Source organism: Macrobrachium rosenbergii, chromosome 54, assembly GCF_040412425.1.
Source record: "Macrobrachium rosenbergii isolate ZJJX-2024 chromosome 54, ASM4041242v1, whole genome shotgun sequence".
In the NCBI taxonomy this organism is placed as follows: Eukaryota; Metazoa; Arthropoda; class Malacostraca; order Decapoda; family Palaemonidae; genus Macrobrachium; species Macrobrachium rosenbergii.
Genome location: NC_089794.1, coordinates 32,985,698 through 33,007,101, shown reverse-complemented (window position 1 = coordinate 33,007,101; position 21,404 = coordinate 32,985,698). Strand labels below are relative to the sequence as shown.

The 21,404-nt window shown below is 36.8% G+C and overlaps 1 protein-coding gene across 6 annotated transcripts in view; it reads right to left on the bottom strand.

Annotated features, from left to right (window-relative positions):
- Nucleotides 1–42: 42 nt before the first annotated feature.
- The window catches only part of LOC136834945 (integrin alpha-PS3-like), a 197,778-nt gene continuing 176,416 nt past the window's right edge, over nt 43–21,404 (bottom strand). For 3 of the 6 annotated variants that reach the window (XM_067097805.1, XM_067097803.1, XM_067097804.1), the window contains 23 exons: nt 21,226–21,404; nt 17,404–17,537; nt 15,375–15,496; nt 14,922–15,054; nt 13,563–13,694; nt 12,957–13,213; nt 12,261–12,473; nt 11,655–11,763; nt 10,978–11,169; nt 10,412–10,585; nt 10,026–10,168; nt 9,412–9,490; nt 9,059–9,079; nt 8,499–8,631; nt 7,946–8,165; nt 7,070–7,233; nt 6,313–6,406; nt 5,939–6,043; nt 5,656–5,819; nt 4,760–4,935; nt 4,083–4,179; nt 3,094–3,229; nt 43–1,776 (listed from right to left, as the gene is read on the bottom strand). The exon at nt 21,226–21,404 is cut by the window's right edge and continues 128 nt beyond it. In XM_067097805.1, coding sequence (XP_066953906.1) covers nt 1,699–1,776; nt 3,094–3,229; nt 4,083–4,179; nt 4,760–4,935; nt 5,656–5,819; nt 5,939–6,043; nt 6,313–6,406; nt 7,070–7,233; nt 7,946–8,165; nt 8,499–8,631; nt 9,059–9,079; nt 9,412–9,490; nt 10,026–10,168; nt 10,412–10,585; nt 10,978–11,169; nt 11,655–11,763; nt 12,261–12,473; nt 12,957–13,213; nt 13,563–13,694; nt 14,922–15,054; nt 15,375–15,496; nt 17,404–17,537; nt 21,226–21,404 — 3,255 coding nt within the window. In that variant the 3' untranslated portion in view covers nt 43–1,698. The remainder of the gene's footprint in view (nt 1,777–3,093; nt 3,230–4,082; nt 4,180–4,759; nt 4,936–5,655; nt 5,820–5,938; nt 6,044–6,312; nt 6,407–7,069; nt 7,234–7,945; nt 8,166–8,498; nt 8,632–9,058; nt 9,080–9,411; nt 9,491–10,025; nt 10,169–10,411; nt 10,586–10,977; nt 11,170–11,654; nt 11,764–12,260; nt 12,474–12,956; nt 13,214–13,562; nt 13,695–14,921; nt 15,055–15,374; nt 15,497–17,403; nt 17,538–21,225) is intronic. The other 3 variants (XM_067097807.1, XM_067097806.1, XM_067097808.1) reach the window with 1 other exon arrangement.

Sequence of the window (21,404 nt, the reverse complement as noted above, 5' to 3'; positions counted from 1 at the left end):
ACAGCATAAAATTTCTGTAAAGCTTCACTTTAGTTGTCCACGTTATTCTGCTTTTCTTAATAGTTTATAATGATCTGTACTGATTGCTGATACTTGCTAAAGAATAGGCAGTTCAGTCCACTATTAATGCAGGAAAATAGATTAACAATTGGACGAAATCGACGAATATAGACAAAATGGGAGGAGTTTCCTGTGGGCACCTGAAAGCAGCCGGTGTATGCATAGTTAGTTCCACAGAGCCCTAGAACTAAGGCTTTCATATCACTTATCTCTTGAGGAACACCGCTGCCACAACAACGTGCACAACTAAAGTGTAGTTTTATCTATTTTTTCGTTCTTTTTCTCCTTTTGAGTCCCAGGATTTACCTTATGGTTGTATTAATTACCTATGGTTTAGCACCTATTTTTTGAAACTGCTTTTTCAGGTTTCACTTTCTCAGCTATTAGTTTCCGCTTAAATACTCTTACAGAGATTAGGGGCTGCCCTAGTAATCTCTTCTGTAACAGGTGCTGTCTGTGTAATCTCTCTGACAACAATTAGGCGCTACCCAAGAAATGCTTAGATTACAATCGTAACACAGCCATGACATAAACCTAAACAAAAGATGCATACCATTTTTTTTTTACAAGATTATCATTTACAACGACAGCTAACACAAAGCATATAGGAAAAAAGGACCACCAAAGTTGGTGAAACGATAGCCGAAGGATGTCGTTAAATGTAGTTGAGGTATGATGCTCCCTAGAGCATTAGTAGTGCGCTTACATCAAGTACTGAAAAACATGTCCTGTGGTCGGAATCTTTGGTCATTACAAAAGTGAAGACATAATACTGGTTTTGAAGCTAAGTGTGAACATGCTTCAGAATCTTCAGTGCATTCATAATAAAGGGAGACATACAGCTTTATTAATGTACAATTTCCAGAAACTAAAAAAATGTAAACACACCTCTCCCTTAGCAGAGGTTCATAAGGGTTGAGGACTTAAGAAAGGTAATAGCGTTAGAGATCATGTAATCACAGAGACGAGAGGTAAGCCCTCGTGCAGACATCAAACTTCGTTGTTTGAAAAGATTTTGTAAACAGCATAGCCTATTCTACAGTATTACCATTGCTGTAAACTTTAACAGTTTAAGTTCATTTAAATTTTACAAATAGAAGCTCTAAAGTATGCTTTATTACTTCAGTTATTTTTATGTTGGCAACAGGATAACATTGTTTAATAAAAGTGAAACAGATAAGTTAAAAGCTGCGCGTTCAAAACCATATTCGTTCGATAAGTCTCTATATCATGTAAGCAACTTACAAAAACACATGAGAGCTCTACTTGTTTTCGAAGTGTTCCTCTATACATACAGTTCTGTAAGAACGGTACAGATACAAACTCTGTACTTTGTCACCTCTGTCACTGATAAGAACATCACTTCACCAAACCTTTGAGCACTGATGCCTTAATGTCTGCTCGATTTCGAAGACCATATTCATTAAAACAGCAATTATGGCATATATATTTTCAGTTAAAACAGAATTTTGTTTTGGACTGAATTAAGTTGGCAATCTTCTGGATCGTCAAGGTTGGGACATTCACCAGATTTTTTTATGTGAGGTAACAATTCTTGAACTGAGCCTAGACATTTCTGTCAAGACCACTTTGGTACGAATTCACTGAATCTCAAGATTTTCTGTTGGTTGCAGAGTTTCAGTAGTTAGCATTGCACTCCACGTGTGCTTTCTGAGCTTTCATTTCTTCGTGTTCCTTCCGCTTGAAGAATCCCATCTGAAAGCAAAAATTACGCAATTAATATTTATATATGAATACGCTCCTTCTCATCCTATAAATTACTTACATATATCATCAATGAATACGCTTCCTCTCATCCTATGAATTAGTTACATATATCATCAACAGTCGACCCCTGATATTCATGGGCGATACATACCACTAACCCACCGCCCCGCGAATAGCTGAAATCCGCGAATACTTACAACCCCTCTAAAAACGCCTATACAATAACTGCCTGCTTTGATAGTTTAAAACCCCCCAAAAAACTAAAAATGCTTATATCTGAATATTTCAAGTCTTATCACAAAAAGTGCATTTAGTCACGAAAATGATATGAAAATACAGTAATCTGTGAATATTTCTCTATGAAAAATACCGCGAATATGTGAATTTTCCAAGAATAATGTGTATATACGTTCCATAGAAAAATCCGAAAATGGGTGAGTCCGCAAATCCGGAACCGCCAATAGGTGGGGGTCGACTCTAATATTAATTATCTTATCTAGTAAAAAATAACACTGAATACATTACATTACGTCTGAAGAAAACTGTCCTTCGACATGCCAAAATACATTCTGCGTCATAAAAAAATAAGATATGAAAAAACACTTCTCATCAATAAATGCCCTGCTCTCCTGAAGATTTCTCTAGAGCAAAATCCTTTACTGAAGGCAAACAATTATTTTCATTTGAAAATTAACATTTAAATATAAATCAGTGATAACAACGCTGCGATGTACGAGATCTTGTTTTAATACAGTATCATATGATGGTAGAGTGAATTATCAAATAAAATTAATTCTCTGTAACTAAAGAAATTACAGTTACTTAGTTTATTTTGTTTGCTCATCCTGATAGCTAATTTAGTTAAGAGGACCTTTGATAGGTACTAATTCACTCTGTGTCTCTAAATTGAACTCCTGAACAAAGGACCTTTACTAGGTACTAGTTCACTCTGTCTCTAAACTGAACTCCTGAACAAAGGACCTTTACTAGGTACTAGTTCACTCTGTCTCTAAACTGAACTCCTGAACAAAGGACCTTTACTAGGTACTAGTTCACTCTGTCTCTAAATTGAACTCCTGAACAAAGGACCTTTACTAGGTACTAGTTCACTCTGTCTCTAAATTGAACTCCTGAACAAAGGACCTTTACTAGGTACTAGTTCACTTTGTCTCTAAATTGAACTCCTGAACAAAGGACCTTTACTAGGTACTAGTTCACTCTGTCTCTAAATTGAACTCCTGAACAAAGGACCTTTACTAGGTACTAGTTCACTCTGTCTCTAAATTGAACTCCTGAGGGTCTAACCTTGTATAAACCATAGGCTAACAGACACAGTAGCAGTAAGCCTCCCAGAACAGCTAATAGAATGATCCACCAGGCCACTCCTCGACCAGGTAAACTGTCAGGCAGGAAGTGAGTGTCTGCAATGGTGGACGCCACCCTGTGGAATAATAATAATAATAATAATAATAATAATAATAATAATAATAATAATAATAATAATAATAATAATAATAATAATAATAATAATAATAATAATAATAATAGTAGTAGTAGGGTCTTGAAATGGAGAAACAAGTCCACAGTTATGTATAGGTACATATATTTAAAAATAAATCTATAAAGACAGCTTTCGGGAATCTGTTCGATTCTCCTTTTCAATCTCAGTACCCATACATAACTGTGGATTTGTTTCTTTAATAATAATAATAATAATAATAATAATAATAATAATAATAATAATAAATAGACATCAAGTTAATATACTGATTTAACGTTTCATTTATATTAGCTTAGTGTCTACAATGCAAAATCTTATAATTACGCTATTCTTTTACAGTACAATTATAGGATTTTGCATTTCAGAAACCAAGTTAATATACTGAATGAACAATTCCACATATTATTGAATTTTATGATCACTGTTATACATTTTTGCCTTTAAAACTACATGCACATTATCACTCATGTTTATAAGTTATTAATAACAAAGTTAATGTTCCCTCTCCAATGCAGACCTCATCGATATTTTATCAGAAATATAAGTGACATTTTCATAAATTAAAAATCCACAACGGCATAGATAAAGTAAAAGACAGTCTTTGTTTTTATCTTTTACAATAATACAATTAATTGATATCACTGTGCATTTTTAATTTACAACAATTAAACCACGATATTGTGAACTTCTTAGCATAAGTGACATTAACACAAATGACCATTCATCCATGAACATAAATAGAAAATCAGACACAAAAAAAAAAAAAAAAATTAATGGCGATCTTAACACTTACTTGTTCCCAACAAAGGTTAAATCTGGATTAAGAGAAAGCACTGCTGCAGTAGCCGTGCTGCCAACAATCGCACCTCCTCTAGCTGAGATATGGCTCGCTGTAAGGTATGGAAATACAGAAGAAATGAGTAAAATGGAAAGTGATGAAATTTCGTAAATATTGGTTACAAAATGATAGGTTGGCATTGTTAAAATGATTGAATTTCATTTGAAACAATAATGTCATTTTAGTAAAAATTTTATAAATAGAACTGAATGATAATGTCACTGTTGAAAATTATTTAACAAATTCTTTAGTAAATATCTCAAGAAAATAGGTACAAATGATGATAGTGACATTGTTAAAATGATTAAATATATTTCATAAATAGAAATGATGATAATGTCATTGTTAGAAATGTATAAATATATTTTATAAATAGAACTGAATGATAATGTCATTGCTGAAAATGATTAAATACATTTTATAACTAAATTTGACTATAAAGTCATTGTTAAACATGATTAAATATGTTTCCACAAGACTTTTAAAATGTACAGATAAGTATTACACAATTAACACAAATTTATAATCTATGATTACATTACAGCTACCGGTACAGCATGTACCGTGCAGTATCCATGAAGATTAGATCTATAAGAAGAAGCTAGGAGCAGTAACTAAACTCGATCATTTACCTAAAATGGTGAAATTCACGTCCATCTTTATCGAGAAGTCTGCATTGTGACTTCCTGATGGCCACGAGTTGATTATGCACCTCAGTCTGGCACACGAAATCTGTGCATTTGGGCACCTGAACGTTTGTACTTCGTGTAACTTGGCCTCGTCACCACTTACGTCTTCTGAGACGGATCTGGTCCGAAAGAAAATTGAATTAATTCCTAGTCTGACACAGGTTGATGTCTGCTTGGTATGTTACTTTGTGTGTGGAACAAATTAGACTGTATTTTGACAAAACGTCAAAATCATGGTTAGTCTTTCAAACAAGGCATTGCATCAAGATATTTTTTCAGCAAGACAAACCACATTTGTTTACCTTTAGCATGTTCTCTTTATATAAAGAAAATATTCCTTCACATAAATAGCCCTGCCACAACAACTTACCAGAAAATGTTTCTTTCAATGATATTCGTTACATACTCTCAAAACATCTTGTTTCATTTACTATAGGCCCAGAGCATAATTAATTTACTGTCCAATTCTTTCACAATCAGGTCATACAACAGTTAAGTTTTGTACGCACGTATTATTTTTCTTTGCTGCTTTCACTCTCATGTGTGAGTGGTACTCAATGCATACACCAATTTCTACTAACACAGTTTGTTCTCTAATAAATGTTACTTAAATTTATTATGATCTCACCTGTACCACTTCTTCTCCTTGAATCGCAAATTAATATTTTATCCAAAACTTAGCACCTTTAAACTAAACATTGTCATGTACCTGAATGTGAAAGGAAAGCAAGCCTAAAGTGAAAAAGAAGGAACAATTTGTTTTGAAATACAGTATATACTTTGTACAGTATAAACAACACGAACTAGTCACAGTGAATGAATTGGTATCCCACACCTACCTAGTTCGCAATATAGTCGTGCGAACTTTTGTTTCTAAAGGTATAGACATATCATCAGTGCCAAATGTTGGAATTATATTCCCATTATTCCCAGCTTCAGCTCCTGAGGCTGCCAGCGTTGTGCCTTCGACGTTGCACAGGAAAGGCTGACCGAGGAAGTTTGTCTGCAAGTTCACAAAATCCACAGTTAGACACTTTTAGTTTGCTGAGACTTACAATACTTACAGCTTTAAGAAAGAAGATCAAAGTGGAACTCTGCAATCTACTGAAAAATATACAATACCTCTGGGGCATATAAGGTGATGAATCTCCCTTCTTCTGTAAAGTTGACTGGTATGTCAATGACTAATTCCACCTGACCCAAGGGGGTTGGTCCAGACTTCACCAACTGAGGAGTAGAGAAGAAGAACTTGCTAATGTATTGCCTGCAACTTTACTCAGCAGCTGCCACACATTAAAGCACACAAGATACAAATCTTGTAATGTTTTTATAGTAAAAACTGATACATGAAACATAAATTTATCATTTCATGCATTGCTGTTATATACCAGATTTAGAATAGTGCTCTGAAGAGCACTATGCTTGAGCCTATAACAAAACACATTATGTGATTGATCCTGAAGGAATCATATCTCTCCTGCGAGATGTCATCTTACCGTATAGTGGTGGGTAAATGTTGATGAAGATAGAGTTGTGTTGATTTTATCTTCATCAATTCTTTTGTAGAGTAACTGTTCTTCCCTTGAGTACCTGATGGAAAAAGTTTTCATTAAAAGACAAACAAGAATAAACTGTATTTATGGAGACTAATTAATTTGCATGTACAGTACAGTGATTTCATCACAAAGGAAGGTTCCAGTCTCCTTATAAAAGCTGCGTACACTACCTTTAGCTTCTGTGATTATAATCTAAATTAAAAAATATGGTTATAAACTTAAATACAACGCAGCAATGTAATCTTTTTTCTACATAAAAATAACAAAATCTGGTGCCATAAATATGAATACCAATTACATAAAAGGAGAACACAAGAATGAAAGCTTGTAAGGCAGATTAAAACCAGCTATTGAGAGTATAAAGGCCACTTATTAAAACTGGTCAGATCTGATTACAACATGACATTGCCAAAGAAAGAGTTGTTATCCAAGAGTAACATAAACAAGAGAAAAGAAAGTGAATGAAGTTAAAGAAGACATTGATTTCAGTTTTTCAGTATGCACTTACAAGATTTCTACTTGTCCTCTTTCAGTTATCATTATTGAAAGACGAATGTTATCAGTTGCACTCGCATACTCCAACAATAGGAGGCTAAAGGACTGCACCTAAGAACTCGTGTATCATGATAATAAGTCAAGTTGTAACAGTACATTTAAAACTGTAAGGTCAACCAAGGTCTACCAATTTCATCCTTACCCATGCAACTTGAGCTGAGCATTGGCTAGCAGTTGCAGCCCGGGAACAACTGAGTTGTCGGACGGTTGCAGTTCTACTCCCTCCCCTGATACTGCCACATCAACCTTCAGTTCACTTGCAGTATCAGTCACCTGACTAGCATCAACGGTAACCCGTAACCAGTCCTGTACAAGAAAGGAAGAAAGGACTTACACTCTATACAACTGATCTTCATCATTATTATATATCAATATGATCTAGTGTGTTTACTGATCCAAAGCTCTGCTGTATCATTAAAGGATCTGATAAGTCTGTTACTTGCAAATGGTTTAGTTTCAGAGGGAGTTAGTCTAGAATGGTCTAAGTTCTTGTTATGAGACAGATGCATAAAATGTACAGGTAGTAACATGAATCTGAATAAAAAAACTGTAACTTCATTCTGGAATTGAAAATCCACTTCTAGAGAAGTCTGGGTCTGTTATACAGGAAAATCTATTATTTAGGGCCAAAGTGCAACTTCCCACGACCCACTGTATCAAATAGACTGAAATCACAACAGGTTCATAACACATTCTTTTCTTGTAGTTAAACATTCCTAACCATTATAAAAAAAGGTCTGAAAAGTAAATAACATCTTCAACATAATATTTCAAGTGAAGTAAAAAAAATAATACCAATTTACTTCGTAAATCAGCGTTCCTAAACATTTCATGACTGGATAAAACGAAGATGTAGAGCATCATGTAAATTTCTTAATGCCATGCCTGTAGCTTTTTTGTACATCTGAAGCTATGGCATCCGTATAAAAGACATCACAGCCTCCATCAATCTAAACACAACATAGTTCCTGGTCACAACAACAACTGCACAACGTTATGTATGTAACCTTGCACCCACCTGTCTGTTTCTCTTAATTGGGTTTGCTAATTGACAGACTAATGCAGTCCTGCTATCCTTAATGGTAAAATCACAGTTATGTGAAGAGGGCAGGTACAGGGCGAATGGTTCTGGGACTTCAACGGTCACGTTTGGGAGGAAAACTGACTCCCCTAAGTTGTTGACTACGATTTCCAACACTGGCTTGTTGTCACCACCTATCGTGAGCTTGTCGTGCTCCCTGGAAAAAGGAAAGGACATTCTGATTAGCTGATACACATACCAATAACAATGTGATGTTGGGGACAATGTAAACAGCAGCCAAAAAAAGTGTGACAATTTTTACATACTTTTCTAACACTGCAAAACTAGGCCAAGGGTCACTTTCAAGAAGAAAATTTGACTAAATCTGCAACAGCAGTCAAAATAATTTCAACTAGACCGTAAGCTTACTTTAACAGATCACCTAAGTGTATCTTTTTATCTGACTTCAGTTTAAACATAAGAAGTAATCCAAGAAACAAAAATGGCTAGAACATACAGGAACACACAGCAGGAAAGCGTCCCTCCTTACCCGTAGCTCACAAAGTAGGCTTCGACAAACATATCAACCTCACATGTTTTGTCTCCATCGCTCTCACACTCAGTCACAATACTGATGGGGAGTGTTGTAATCTTAGGCTGGCCAGGGTCAGTCTTTGGCTGGGCTGAAATAAGTTGAATGGCTGTTTTATGACATTGCAGAAATCTATATAGAATATTTATAAAAGACAGTTATAGAGGGGAAGATCATAATGAGAGAATAATACTGATGGGGAGTGTTGTAATCTTAGGCTGGAGGGGAAGATCAGTTGAATGATTGAGAATAATAGAATATTTATAAAAGACAGTTATAGAGGGAAGTAATGAAGAATCAAACAATAGAATAACAGAGCAGCATAAAGTTACTCATTACCAATAAACACTATTATACTATGACATGAGAAAATGGTAACGTTGACAAATATATATATATATATATATATATATATATATATATATATATATATATATATATATATATATATATATATATATATATATAAGATTTCGGCTTAATACCAAGAAGTGGCTTGAAGCCTCCATTAAGCTCACCTTCACCACCCCACACAGTACCTAAAGAGATGGTGAAATTGAGAGGATAAGTAAACGGGGACAATATTGGATGTAAGATAGGCAAAAGGGTACATAAATTACACTCCCAATATCATGTCCACTTTTTATACTCAAAAGACAACATAATTACGTAATGCATGATACCTTTAGGATTTTATGTGCTTACAGCTGTACTCTTAAATAGTGCTTTGGATGCTTAAAAAAAGAGATAAAAGAAAATTACAGCAAAAGATGCATCCAATAAACGAAATTTGAAATAGGAAAGTAGGAGTAATAAATTCATAGCAAGCATAAAAACTTCATTTATAAAGATATTAAACATCTTTACTTACTCATTAACTGGTCAGCTGTTTCAATAATCGCATACTCAAGTCTCACCAGTATAGGCCGTCGAGGGTCAATTTTGTTGCTCTGGAGGAAAATAGATATCATGAATTATGAATATGTGACTGATTGTTTGGCAGATTCAATACGGAGCAAAGTCCTTTAACACTTGTTAAATTAAGCTGTCTAAACTAACATATTTCACATACCTATTTACTGTTAAAAGCTCTTTCCAGATCATCAAGAAGGAAGTACTTTTATTGGCTAAATGCAGTGATTGATGGTTCTGGGGTTCCTCAGGAGAAAGCAGCTCATGACTGACAAGTTACAAGGTAAAAAAGTGGTGGATAAAACTTCCTTGATGATCTGGTGATTCTAAATATAAATACTTTTACACTTTCAAGTTCTTTAATCGGTGTTACAAAATTATTTTTTCAATGCCAGATTATAACTAGTGTCATTTTAGTGGCCTCACAATGCCAAAAATCCTGGCCGGTTCTAGTTAATATTTCAAGACCTCTCTCTCGTTAGTATTCATAAACTATAACAGCTATATAAAATTACAAGTAAACCTAATCACTGAACTACCAGCCAACCATTCTCAACTGTTCCATTCACCTACCGAGACATCAACAGTAAAAGGAAGACACTTTGTTTTTCCTGAGGTGCCCACGACATCAAAGTTTCTAAATACATGACCAGTGTCTGAGAATGTAGCTCTTGGAGATACATGTCCATAATCTAAGGTTACATTTCCATGGATACCTGCCAAAGTTAAAGGGGACAATGTTAGAACTTGTGGAGAACAATCGAACTCAATATGGTATAAGGTCAGGGACCTTGACATATCCTCACTATAGCACCAAAATAACTTTTGCACATAGGTTCTTACAAGGAAGATTTTAACAATCAGTAGTCACAAGAGTAAGGGTCACTAGTGATGCATGAAAATGCATAAAAAACAAAAATAAGTTGATGTAACCGAAATGTCTGAAGGGCAATATGTACCTATCTTCTCGGGAACTCGATGTCCGTCATAACTGACACAAGCCTCTAGGGTAAGGTATGTGTCCTCTAGCAGAAGTGTTTGAGGACTGGCTATCACACTACCCCTGACGGAAGCCACAGTGCGAGACTTCAGGACGACTGAATGCCCGGACAGGAAGCTCCCGATTGCTAAATCTGAAAGAGTAATTAGAAATTGACTTACAGTTCAACTAAACTCTACCATATAATACAACGTATATATTGCTAATGGAGAAATGAATCATTGGTCAATCAGTAATTTTGAATGTCAAGTCCCAATGAACGACAAATCACATCACAATTACAATATACAGTACAGTATCTTGATAATTTTGCATCAACACTCACTTCATGCATTTGTAAATTTGCAACTTTGTGTTTTGTAGAACAAATTAATTGATATAATGCATGAAAACTTAATAATACATGAATTTATAAAATTCCCCAATTTTCAACTGTTTAACCGGGACATTTCAAATCAAATCACAAGCCACGTGCTTTTCTGTGCGTAACTTTTTAACAAACCAAATTCATTAATAAAATATTACCTGGGTAGTCATTGTTGTCGATATCTATGCCCCTGGAAATGCCCATACCAAAACCTCTTAAATTAGGCACAGTGGAAAAGTCCTCTGGAGAAAGACGCTGAGCGTACACCTGCCTTAGGCCTATTTCCGATCCCATGTAAATGTAAACAGCTCCTTTTCCGTTATTCTCCCATGGGGCTCCAACAGCCACATCTGGAAGTTCCGTGGACGTACAGGAAGAATGAAGTGAATAAACATTATATTAAATCAAATACTACAATGAAAATAAATTACAGCAGGAATTACACAAAGAATCTGGGCAGCAAAGTGGGACAAAGGCAAGGGAAATGAATTGCTGAAGAGTATAAGACCAAAAACATCACGGCTTGGAGCACAGTACAGTACAGTATCCTTGTACTATAAAAAAATCAATGTGAAACTAATAAGCACAACTGCCTTAAATATGGTTTTTAACAAGGCCAAGAGAATGAGAAGGTCTGCTCAGTTCCCCCAAAACCCCCCATGTAGGCGGAGCTTTGTCTACCTCCTTATTACGTCAGCAGGTGAACTGCCGTAATGAGCAGGTACCTCTAAGATACGTCATCGCCTATGTAGTCACCCTAGGCAGGAGGAGACTCCACCCAATGGGTAGACCTTGTCTCTCTTGGCCTTGGTTAAAAAAAAAAAAAAAAACTCACCTTCATAACCATCAAAATTCAAGTCCCCAGGAGAAGCGAGGGTTGTGCCAAATCTAGCGGAAGGCGAACTGGAACCGTAGTAACCGCTTGTGTGTACCATGGTGCCCAGCTATAAAGAACATTCATGTTCAGGTTTTCTGGGATATATGCCAGTCAGTTAATCAGTAAAGTGTCTGTCATACATTGATTCTTCTTCTTAACTTCACTAAGACTTCCTTTGCATGAGATTATCTAGTTTTCTTATGATATACTACTTGTTCTGGTATAGGATACCTTCCTTTTAGAAAGGATTAGCTAGACAAGTAACAGACTGGGAAATAAGATAATCCAGATTTTTTGGCAGCACTAAAGTAACCTTAGAAAATGTTTTAATTATTTCCAATTATAAATCTATCATAGTTTCATTTGGAAAAAATAAACTGTAAGACGTATGTAATTATACTAAGTAAATATGAGTAACTGCAACATTTCATTACTATCTTTAAAGTAACTTATCTCATAATGGAGCTATCATATACAGTACTAGTATTGTAGGCAGTTCAGTATAACTTGTAATGAAACAAAAATATACAAGCATTCAGAGACTAGTAGACTTGTTGTGTTCACCTTTGTGCTCATGAAGACTTGTATTCTTCCCATATCTGGAATGTCTGGCCTTGAGAACATTGGGGAGCCTACGACTAAATCACTGAGACCATCTCCATTTACGTCCATAGCAACGAGAGCAGAACCGAAGTTCTCTCCAACTTGAGTTCCCTGCCATTCTGCACGGATGTTGAAAGACTGAGTCTCTCGGTCGGGAAATGAAAATATAAACACCTGGAAAAAATAACCTATGTTTAGATCTGCTCTTGGGTCAATATCAGACATAAATGTAGGCTTCATCCACAAATGATTATCCAGAGCTTAAACACTTTAACATAAATTAGAATCCACTGGTCACTTTTTATACCAGATACATATAAAATTGTAATATCCACACTGCCCTTTTAGCTTTCGAATTCTTCTCACTTCTTGGCTATGCTTGTCACTACTAAGTCTGATATCAAAATGCAAGAATATGAAGTAATTCTGATCAAAATACAAGAATATGAAGTAATTCTGAAGTCTATAGTAGGATTTGAGCCCTCATCCGGAGTATCAGAATGTGGTCAGGTCACATGAACTCAATCAGATACTCCAGATGTGGGTTCAACTCCTGGTGCGGACTTCAGAATTGCTTCATATCCTTGCATTTGGATCTCAGACTTCGTACAGTTACATACTTTAACATAAGAATAGTCCAAGGCACTCTAACAATACCTTTCCCAAAGTATAAGCTCCACGGGGAGCTCCACTGGCGTACAATAGTTCATTCTCATTGAAGAATCTCCCAGAAGTGACTGCGTAACCATTGAGATCGAAGTCCTGAATAGACGGAGTGTAATAAGGGTTGGGCATGCTCTGACTTGAGAACATCTGAATCTCTGACGGTATGGAAGGTAGCACCTGCCGACGTCGACGGAAGGCCATTTCGCCGTGGACCGGAGAAGCAGCATCTTTCAATCGAATGACTGAACCTAAGGAGAAGACATAATGTTTTTAGGGCAAGGTTGGTCAGTTTAGTGAGGCTTTGACCTCAGGATCAATCCTCTGAAAGCAAAAGTTACCAAACAAGTAACGTTGATGTTTTGGGATTCTAAATAAAAATGGGTGGTTCAAAGTTTACCATTCTTATCTTCAGAAAACTTTATAAGTCAAATCTAAACATGGACTGTTTAAAATACTTAGCATTTAAATTCACATTTTTCTTAGAAGCTATACATCTAATTTGAATGACTCACCGAAGGAATGTCCCATACTGAATATATTAAAAACTGTTTTTTTAGGAAAGAAGCCAACCAAGACAGCTTCCAGTAATCAGCTTACCCTGCCAGTTGAAAACACCAGGAGCTCCAATGATCATTTCTGTTTGGTCGTCTGGGAAGTGGAGGGAAAGGCCCGCTTGACCATGGGCGTAGTAGAAGAGTGCACGTCCATCGAGATTGAATGTCTGCTTAGCTGTAGAAAAATGGAATATTAAAATACATTGAGGGTAAAACACTACAGCAGTTCCTTTGCTTTCTTAAATCATGTTTTAAGAAATAAAAAAAATCTATTATCATTATTATTATAAAACAGTTTAACAGGACCACAGCTCCACATTTCTAAATTCTCGAAAACCTGGATCAAAGCATTTGTTCTTAAATGACGTGTAATATCAGAACATGACCATGTTGAAGGCGGACAGCTAGGTAGAGACTAAAAATAACAGTTGAAGTGTAAACAGCAGAAAATAACACAGTTGGAGCCAGAGAGATGCTGCAAAGAATATATTCGTACTCCCTAAAGAATGCTGCAATAGGTGCATCAAAGGCAGTACCCCTCACTAAGGGGAAAAATTTTCGTTAGGCAAAACCTAAATGGACAGGAATGTCTTCCAAACAAACCGTGAGTTTTCCTCACGATTTTTACAATATCTAAACCTTCTGAGATGAATGAAAAACCATTAGTCTGATGCAGGTCAGACGAAAAGCTTTTATACATGTGATTCAAGTACATCTGTTTTAAGCATGGACTTTGAGCAGAAAACAATCCTTGAATTATTCTAATAATACTTAATCCAAAAGAAAGAAATGTTACTCATTACCTCATTTACTCAGTTGCACTAGTAATTACAAAAAACACTGTGACAAAAAATAAGTGTTTTCATAAAAATGAGTGAAAGGAGCTTCAAAAAATAACAAAAGCATAAATTCCATGCTTAAGGCAGCCGCTAAATCCTAAAATTTTATTAGGAAGGCTATTTCAAAACAGGTTCGTAACCATACCACAAACTTATGACCTGAATGAAGATGAGAATATAATTTCAACACAAGCTGATTATTACTCAATAAATGAAGCAAAGAAGGCAGCAGGCTATGTGCAAAAGACTGAGGAGAGAAGATCAGTTTCTATGGAAAACAAATTTGGAATCAGTGAAAGGAATGTTAAACCGACTCTCCTTTATGGAAGTGAAATATTCACAAGCTAAAGACCTGGATGAAGTTGAGGATGTAATTTTAACACAGGTTCCTCAATACTCAATATACTTGTAAGACTGATCAAAACGAAGTGTTAATTTCAACAAATGGTTTGTAACTACCCCTCAAACTCGAGAACCTGACAAAAGCAAGGCCACTAATTCTAAGGAGGTTTGAAGAGTTACTTATTACTTGAGGCTACAAATACAGGAGGAAGCACACTTACAATACTGAATTAGAGGCAATTTTTTGTGTGCTGGGGCGTCTGAAAGGGATGCGTTCAACCAGTAACAGGCTCCGTTCATCTGGTACGTTCCATGACCAAAGTAGGCTTGGTTGATCCAACGTGGTGCACATACCTGAAAAGTGAAATTCATTACATATGCATATAAAGACTTTAATGTGCGTATATAAATATTTTGACAGACTCACATATATGAATAAATACAATGTATACAGAACAGGGGCTTATGTCAGAATACATGCACACACACACATCTAAATATATATAGATGAGTGTGTTTCTGTAGCTGTGTGCACATATAAAAATTCACAAGACACAGGTACTGATAAGTGTGTACTCAACACTACCAACCAACAAATAAAAAATCCCTAATAAAATTCATTAGCACGAAGACAAAAAGAAATCTTCAAGTAAAAAAAACTGCTGACAACTCACTCCTGTGGCTTGACGTCCTTCTTCAAATGTGGGCTGAGTGTCAAGTGCAGCTCCTAGCCACCCTTCATTCTTCAGATCATGATAGATAAACTCGTAGTTTTGGTTCTGGGTGTACGTATTGCCTGCCAAAGAAGTAAAGGTTGAGCAAGTCTTTCTGTACCGTTGCAAACCCGTACAGGGTAAAACAGGGGACAGCAGTAAAGGTTGAGAAAGTGTTTCCCTACCGTTGCAAATTCGTACATGGTAAAACAGGGGACAGAGGCTGCACAGTCTACACTAGTGGAAAAGAACTGCACAGGTTGCAACTGAGCAGCCGTGTGCTGTACAGGTCAAAACAATGGACAGAAACTGGAATGGTTAACACAGAGACCAGAAACTGGACTGGTTATCACAGAGACCAGAAACTGGACTGGTTAACACAGACCAGAAACTGGACTGGTTAACACAGAGACCAGAAATTGGACTGGTTAACACTGAGACCAGAAACTGCATGAGTTAAAACAAGAGTCAGGATTGAATCAAGGGCATAGTTAACCACCCTTAGGCAAATACATACCAACTGTACAGATTGCAATTAATAATATTAGCTGAAAAAATGAGGGTATTAAAAACTGGAAATTTCTCAGGAACAAGGCCCATGCTCCTGGAGCTACAGTCACCAAGAGGATATCTCTTCTGAAAGACTGAAAGTCATCATTCTATTTCAACTACTCTAGGCTCCCCAGACCGCAATCTTGTAATTCACATAATTGTTAATCTTATAATTCTTGTAACTATTACTTCTGCTTTTCCTTTCGTACACCAATTTTCCTCTACATGAAGTTCTCAATACTGTACTTTTATCCAGGATTTTCATGGGGGACTTTACATACTGTTTCTAAGATTGAACTTTGAAGCATCTCAACGCACAGCGACTTCGGCACAAAGTTAGATGTCCCACTGTCTTGAAAAAAATTTCAGATCCGTGTTATGGATCAAACAAGTGAATTTTTTCAGCTAGGCCACGTCAGAACTTACCTGTGATATACAGTACTATTTTTTGGGGGGGCGCTTTTGGATGTATAATAATCTGGCTTTGTGTTAGCGAAGGTTCTTGCTTTTTTAACTTTCCAAACGGCTGCTTTCTACTCAACAAAGGGTAGCAACAAGGCGGGGCTAGCTCCATGCCCTTCTACAGCCTGGCTGCGGCTCACCACAGTCGACTAACTACATTTTAGAAACGCAATACTTACATTAACAGTGGAACAACGGATTTCTCTGGAGAGGAGACTCGCTCTCTCTCTCTCTCTCTCTCTCTCTCTCTCTCTCTCTCTCTCTTTCTCTCACACACACACACACACACACTTGAGTTTTTAGTTAGTAAGACGAGGTTAGTAACCAAGACGTGGATTTAAAAGGTGGTTTTAGACAATGCTGAACATAAACTCAGTACCAAATTCGCGATGACTTTAGTTGTCTTGAAGTTCCAGTCTGGAAAACGGAGCGAAAACCTCACATTGAAAATACCTAATAAAAGAACTGAGTACGTGACCAACGAATCCTGTGATGTGGGCTTCTTATATTCTAGTTTATCGTTCAGTTTTACTTAGAAAATTCTTGAACATACAACTTTTAAATCCCCTTTTTCATTCTGACAATATAAAAGCCTTCTCTCACGTGGCTGAGCCGTCCCTATTGGTCTAGTTTCCTTTAAACTTCTAACTGTTCGAAAGAAATTTCAAATGACAGGTTTTACAGCCAATGAAAGTGAACTTAATCACTGAAGCTTCAAGGGAAATGAAAATCAGCAGTACTTAATCAAACGTATCAACATCAATTTACATTTTCGTCAAAGGGAGTCATAAACCTAAACTTCGTAAACCTTTTTTCGGATGGGATCAACAGACATGAAAATCAACAATACTTTAACAAACGTGCCAACATCAATTTAAATTTTCGTCAAGGACCAAAAACCTACAATTTACAAACTTCATTCTGGAGGGGATCAATGACGGAGAGACCAGATTATCCACACGAACACCCAACTTACCCGTCTGGTCAATCTTGAGCTCTATACAAGGTGCTTTGTCGTTGCTAAGGTCACACTTGTAGATGGCACCAGGCTCTGTTATCCTGGTTGGGATGTAGATGCTCGAGTTGGCTCTGGGTGCTCCTACAACCAGCCTGTGAATGTCAGTTCGAAATTAAATAAATATACGTTATTATTATTAGTATTATTTCAGTAGATGAAATCTGTTTACATTGAACAAGCACACCAAAGGGGCAACTGACTTGAAATTCGGGCTTCCTAAGAACGTTGGTTTCAACCTGCCACCTGCAGACCCTACAACGCAGCAGTAACTGATCATGATACAGAGCCAGCGATTTTTCATTGACCTGAGGGAGATGCCAGGCCGCGAAATCTGAGTGGCATGCCACGACACTAACCACTATACCAGCGGACCAGGTAAATACATACATAAATACATACATAAACATGGAATCTACTGGTAACTTATTTTACGAAAGTATATCTAATTGTAATAACCACAATACCATCTTAACTTCTCGATTTCTTCAATTTTTTTAATACGCTTGTCACTACAAAGCCTAAGATCCAAAAGAAGCAGCAAGTGAAGAAATTCTGACGTCCGTAGCGGGATTCGAACCTGCATTTGGTATATCGGAACGAGGTCAAGTCATCCACTTGACCACGAAGTTAAGAGGGCACTGTGGTTATTACACTCATACACTCATATATATATATATATATATATATATATATATATATATATATATATATATATATATATATATATATATATATATATCTTCTTCTTCTTCTTTTAACGTGCTTTTTCCCATTTTTTTGTATGGGGTAGCACGATGCCTTCTTTGAAGGACTTTTGATTTGGCTTTGGGGTAGACCTGTAGTCTCGATCGGCTGCCCTGCCTGACATCGCTTAGACCCCGGTAGCGTATGTTTCATGTATCATACCCGACCCAACGCCCTTTCTTCACAGCAGCGAGAAGTTGTTGCGCGGGTAGGCGAGAGTTCGAGACGTGTGAGATGTTTGTTATGTTTTTTAGAAGGTGTTGTAATGGCTTTGTTTTGTGTGTGTATTTAGTCTGTAACACCCATTTGCTTTTCAAGCAAACCTATCTGTTGATTACAATATATATATATATATATATATATATATATATATATATATATATATATATATATATATATATAAATAAATTAAATATATAATGTACATAGCGACCTTATGTCATTGTCATCAAGTATCAAATCCTGCACTTCAACAGCTCTTTTACAATCTCTGAATTACAAATAAAGCCATTAAGAACATTATCGCTTTCATTGAAAACAAAAGCGCAGCAACCGAAGACAGCCTGTGATCCCGACTCTCTCCTCTTTCACTATCTTAAACAAACGCATGTGGCCTGAGGGGGGATCTGAGTGTTATGTGACGGCGGCTGAAGGACAAGTTTAGATTAGTGTCAGGAACAGTACTTGAACAGACGAGGGGGTAAGGAAACATCCTTCAGAACAGCGGTGGCTAAGAATTAGCTAAAAGGGAAGGGTAAGTTTTGTTCTGTTGATTCACCGCTCTCTCACTTTCTCATGTTTGGGAGACATTTAGTTTAATTTCCGCTTTAATTTTTCTTTTTTAAAGATTTGTTCCGTTGTTTGAAAGGACACAGCAATCTTAGCAGGATAGTTCTCGAGTTCAGACATGCAAATATTTTGGAATTTTCCCTTTTCATCTGAACGAAGGTCAACATACTGTAGAAAACACATGTGTATTTATATATCTATTTAAACTTACTGTATAAAATGCAGTGTGTATTCATTATCTCTTTTTCTGTGTGTAACAGTGATTACAGTCCACAGGTCAACCCTGAGATTATATTTGCTGTCGTTCAGCCTGAGGTCAGCTTTCTTTCCCACTGGCCACTACATTAGTATGCAAAATGATATTTTATTCACTTCGGGACGGTACCTAACATCCTTAAGTTGACTTACCATCTTGACCCTCTCTTATATCACCGACATTTGGGACTAGTACTTGACACATTTTAGTTAGACTTGTCATTTTCTGTGATCCAGAGAAGGAATCTTCATGCATAACAAATAAACGTCCACAGATCTAAACATTTTGATATTCTCCTTGGGAAGTTTAAGGCTATGGAAGTCAAGAACTCATGAGCCAATGATATGGTCCGTGTTTCATACTTAATAAATAATATATTAACCTTTCTTAGTATATCCTGAATGGTTGAACTTGCCCCTTTTTATTCTCGCAGCAGCAGAAACCAATATGGGCAGCCGCACTCAGAAATATAAAAATAGAAACTTCTTAAATAATCAGATTGGAAGTCAGATCCGTTAGTCTTAATTGGGCGTCCCATTACGCATATCCCGTTTCAATCCGGCCCACAGATGACACATCCATTTAAGCCGAATTTCTGACGATTCGCGAGGCATTCAGCCGGGCGAAGTCGCTGATGTCATGCGCAGAGATAGCAAGAAGCACATAGGCTTCGCATCCGGCTTTATGGATGCTATCAACGTCAGTAGTTGTGGTCCAGAATAAAACTCGACTCATTACTAAAATAGCGGTTTGTGATTTGGGATTCAACTGGAAGCCACGACTGTTGATGTCATCCTGGATTCGCTGGCGGAAAATAACGTGGTCAAGGTGATGTGTCGGTAAAAATTTTCGCTCGTGGTCTTCCCCGGAAAGAGAGAGAGAGAGAGAGAGAGAGAGAGAGAGAGAGAGAGAGAGAGAGAGAGAGAGAGAAATGCTGTTCCATGCACCTCCTTAAATTTTCAATTAAATGGTATAACACAATCACACAAACATATATACATATACAATTTATATATATGTATATAAATATATACAGTATATATATATATTTTTTCTATCTCCATCTCTAGTTGCACCTCACAATATCAACTGACCACCAGATACCTCATTCGTCTTACGTCAATAATGGCACAATGGGTGAGAGGGAACCAGACACTATCGTTCCTTCCTCGGCCGGGGAACTGACCCCAGGGCCGCGACTAACCCAAATCCAGTCCTTATTACTGACCTAGGTGTATCCTAGGTGCAACTAAGATATGCATATTCTCACAGTACATATGCTAATTTTAAATGCCGTATTTGAAGCAAAATACATGGTTTCATTACACCGTGATCATTTAGACACTTCTGTGATTGGCCGCCAAGAAGTGCTGGATAAGATATGGTTGCAAATGATTGCTGTTCGACTCTCGTAAAGTATCATTTTTCTCCATCTTAAGTCTCGTTTTCTCCCAAAATCCTCCTTTTTTTCCCCTCGGAGTTTTTTCCCTGCAAGCTGGTTACCATTTGCTTCAAATGATTTTGATCTTGACTTATTCCTGCAGACCTCAGAAAAATTTAATTAATGATTTAAAAGTAGTTTTCTTTCATATATGTCAAACTATGATGAGACTTCTTGTTTTGAAATTCGATACTATGTTCCAAACGTATTATCTTATATATTTGACCCTTGAACTAGTTTCTAAGGTCAAAGATCATTTTAAGGGTCAACATTAAATTTTCTCTGATACTGATGCAACCTGACAGGTACCGAAATGGGCTGCTGCATAATATCCTGAATATTTTTTTTTATTTTGACATATTTTTCAAGGTCCAGGTAAGGTATATTTGACCTCGACTTACTTTGCAAGGTCAAAGGCCATTTTAAAGCTAAACATTAAAGTTTCCTCTGATACTGATGCCACTTTATAGGCACCTTGAGGTTACCTGTGCATGTTTTTCAAGTTCCAGATAAATTTAAAGGCCAACAAAGAACCTAACAAGACACTCACCAGGCAGAGTTATCTAAACCATTCCGCTGCAGGGCGACGGAGAATCCGAAATATGACTCTCGGCCCCAGTAGGCCTCGCCGAGCGTCGGGTCGGAGAATATCTGAGCCGTCCTGGGCTCCAGGTTGAAGCTAGAAGCCGGGCCCACGCCCACGCCCACTCCCACTATCACAGTTAGAAT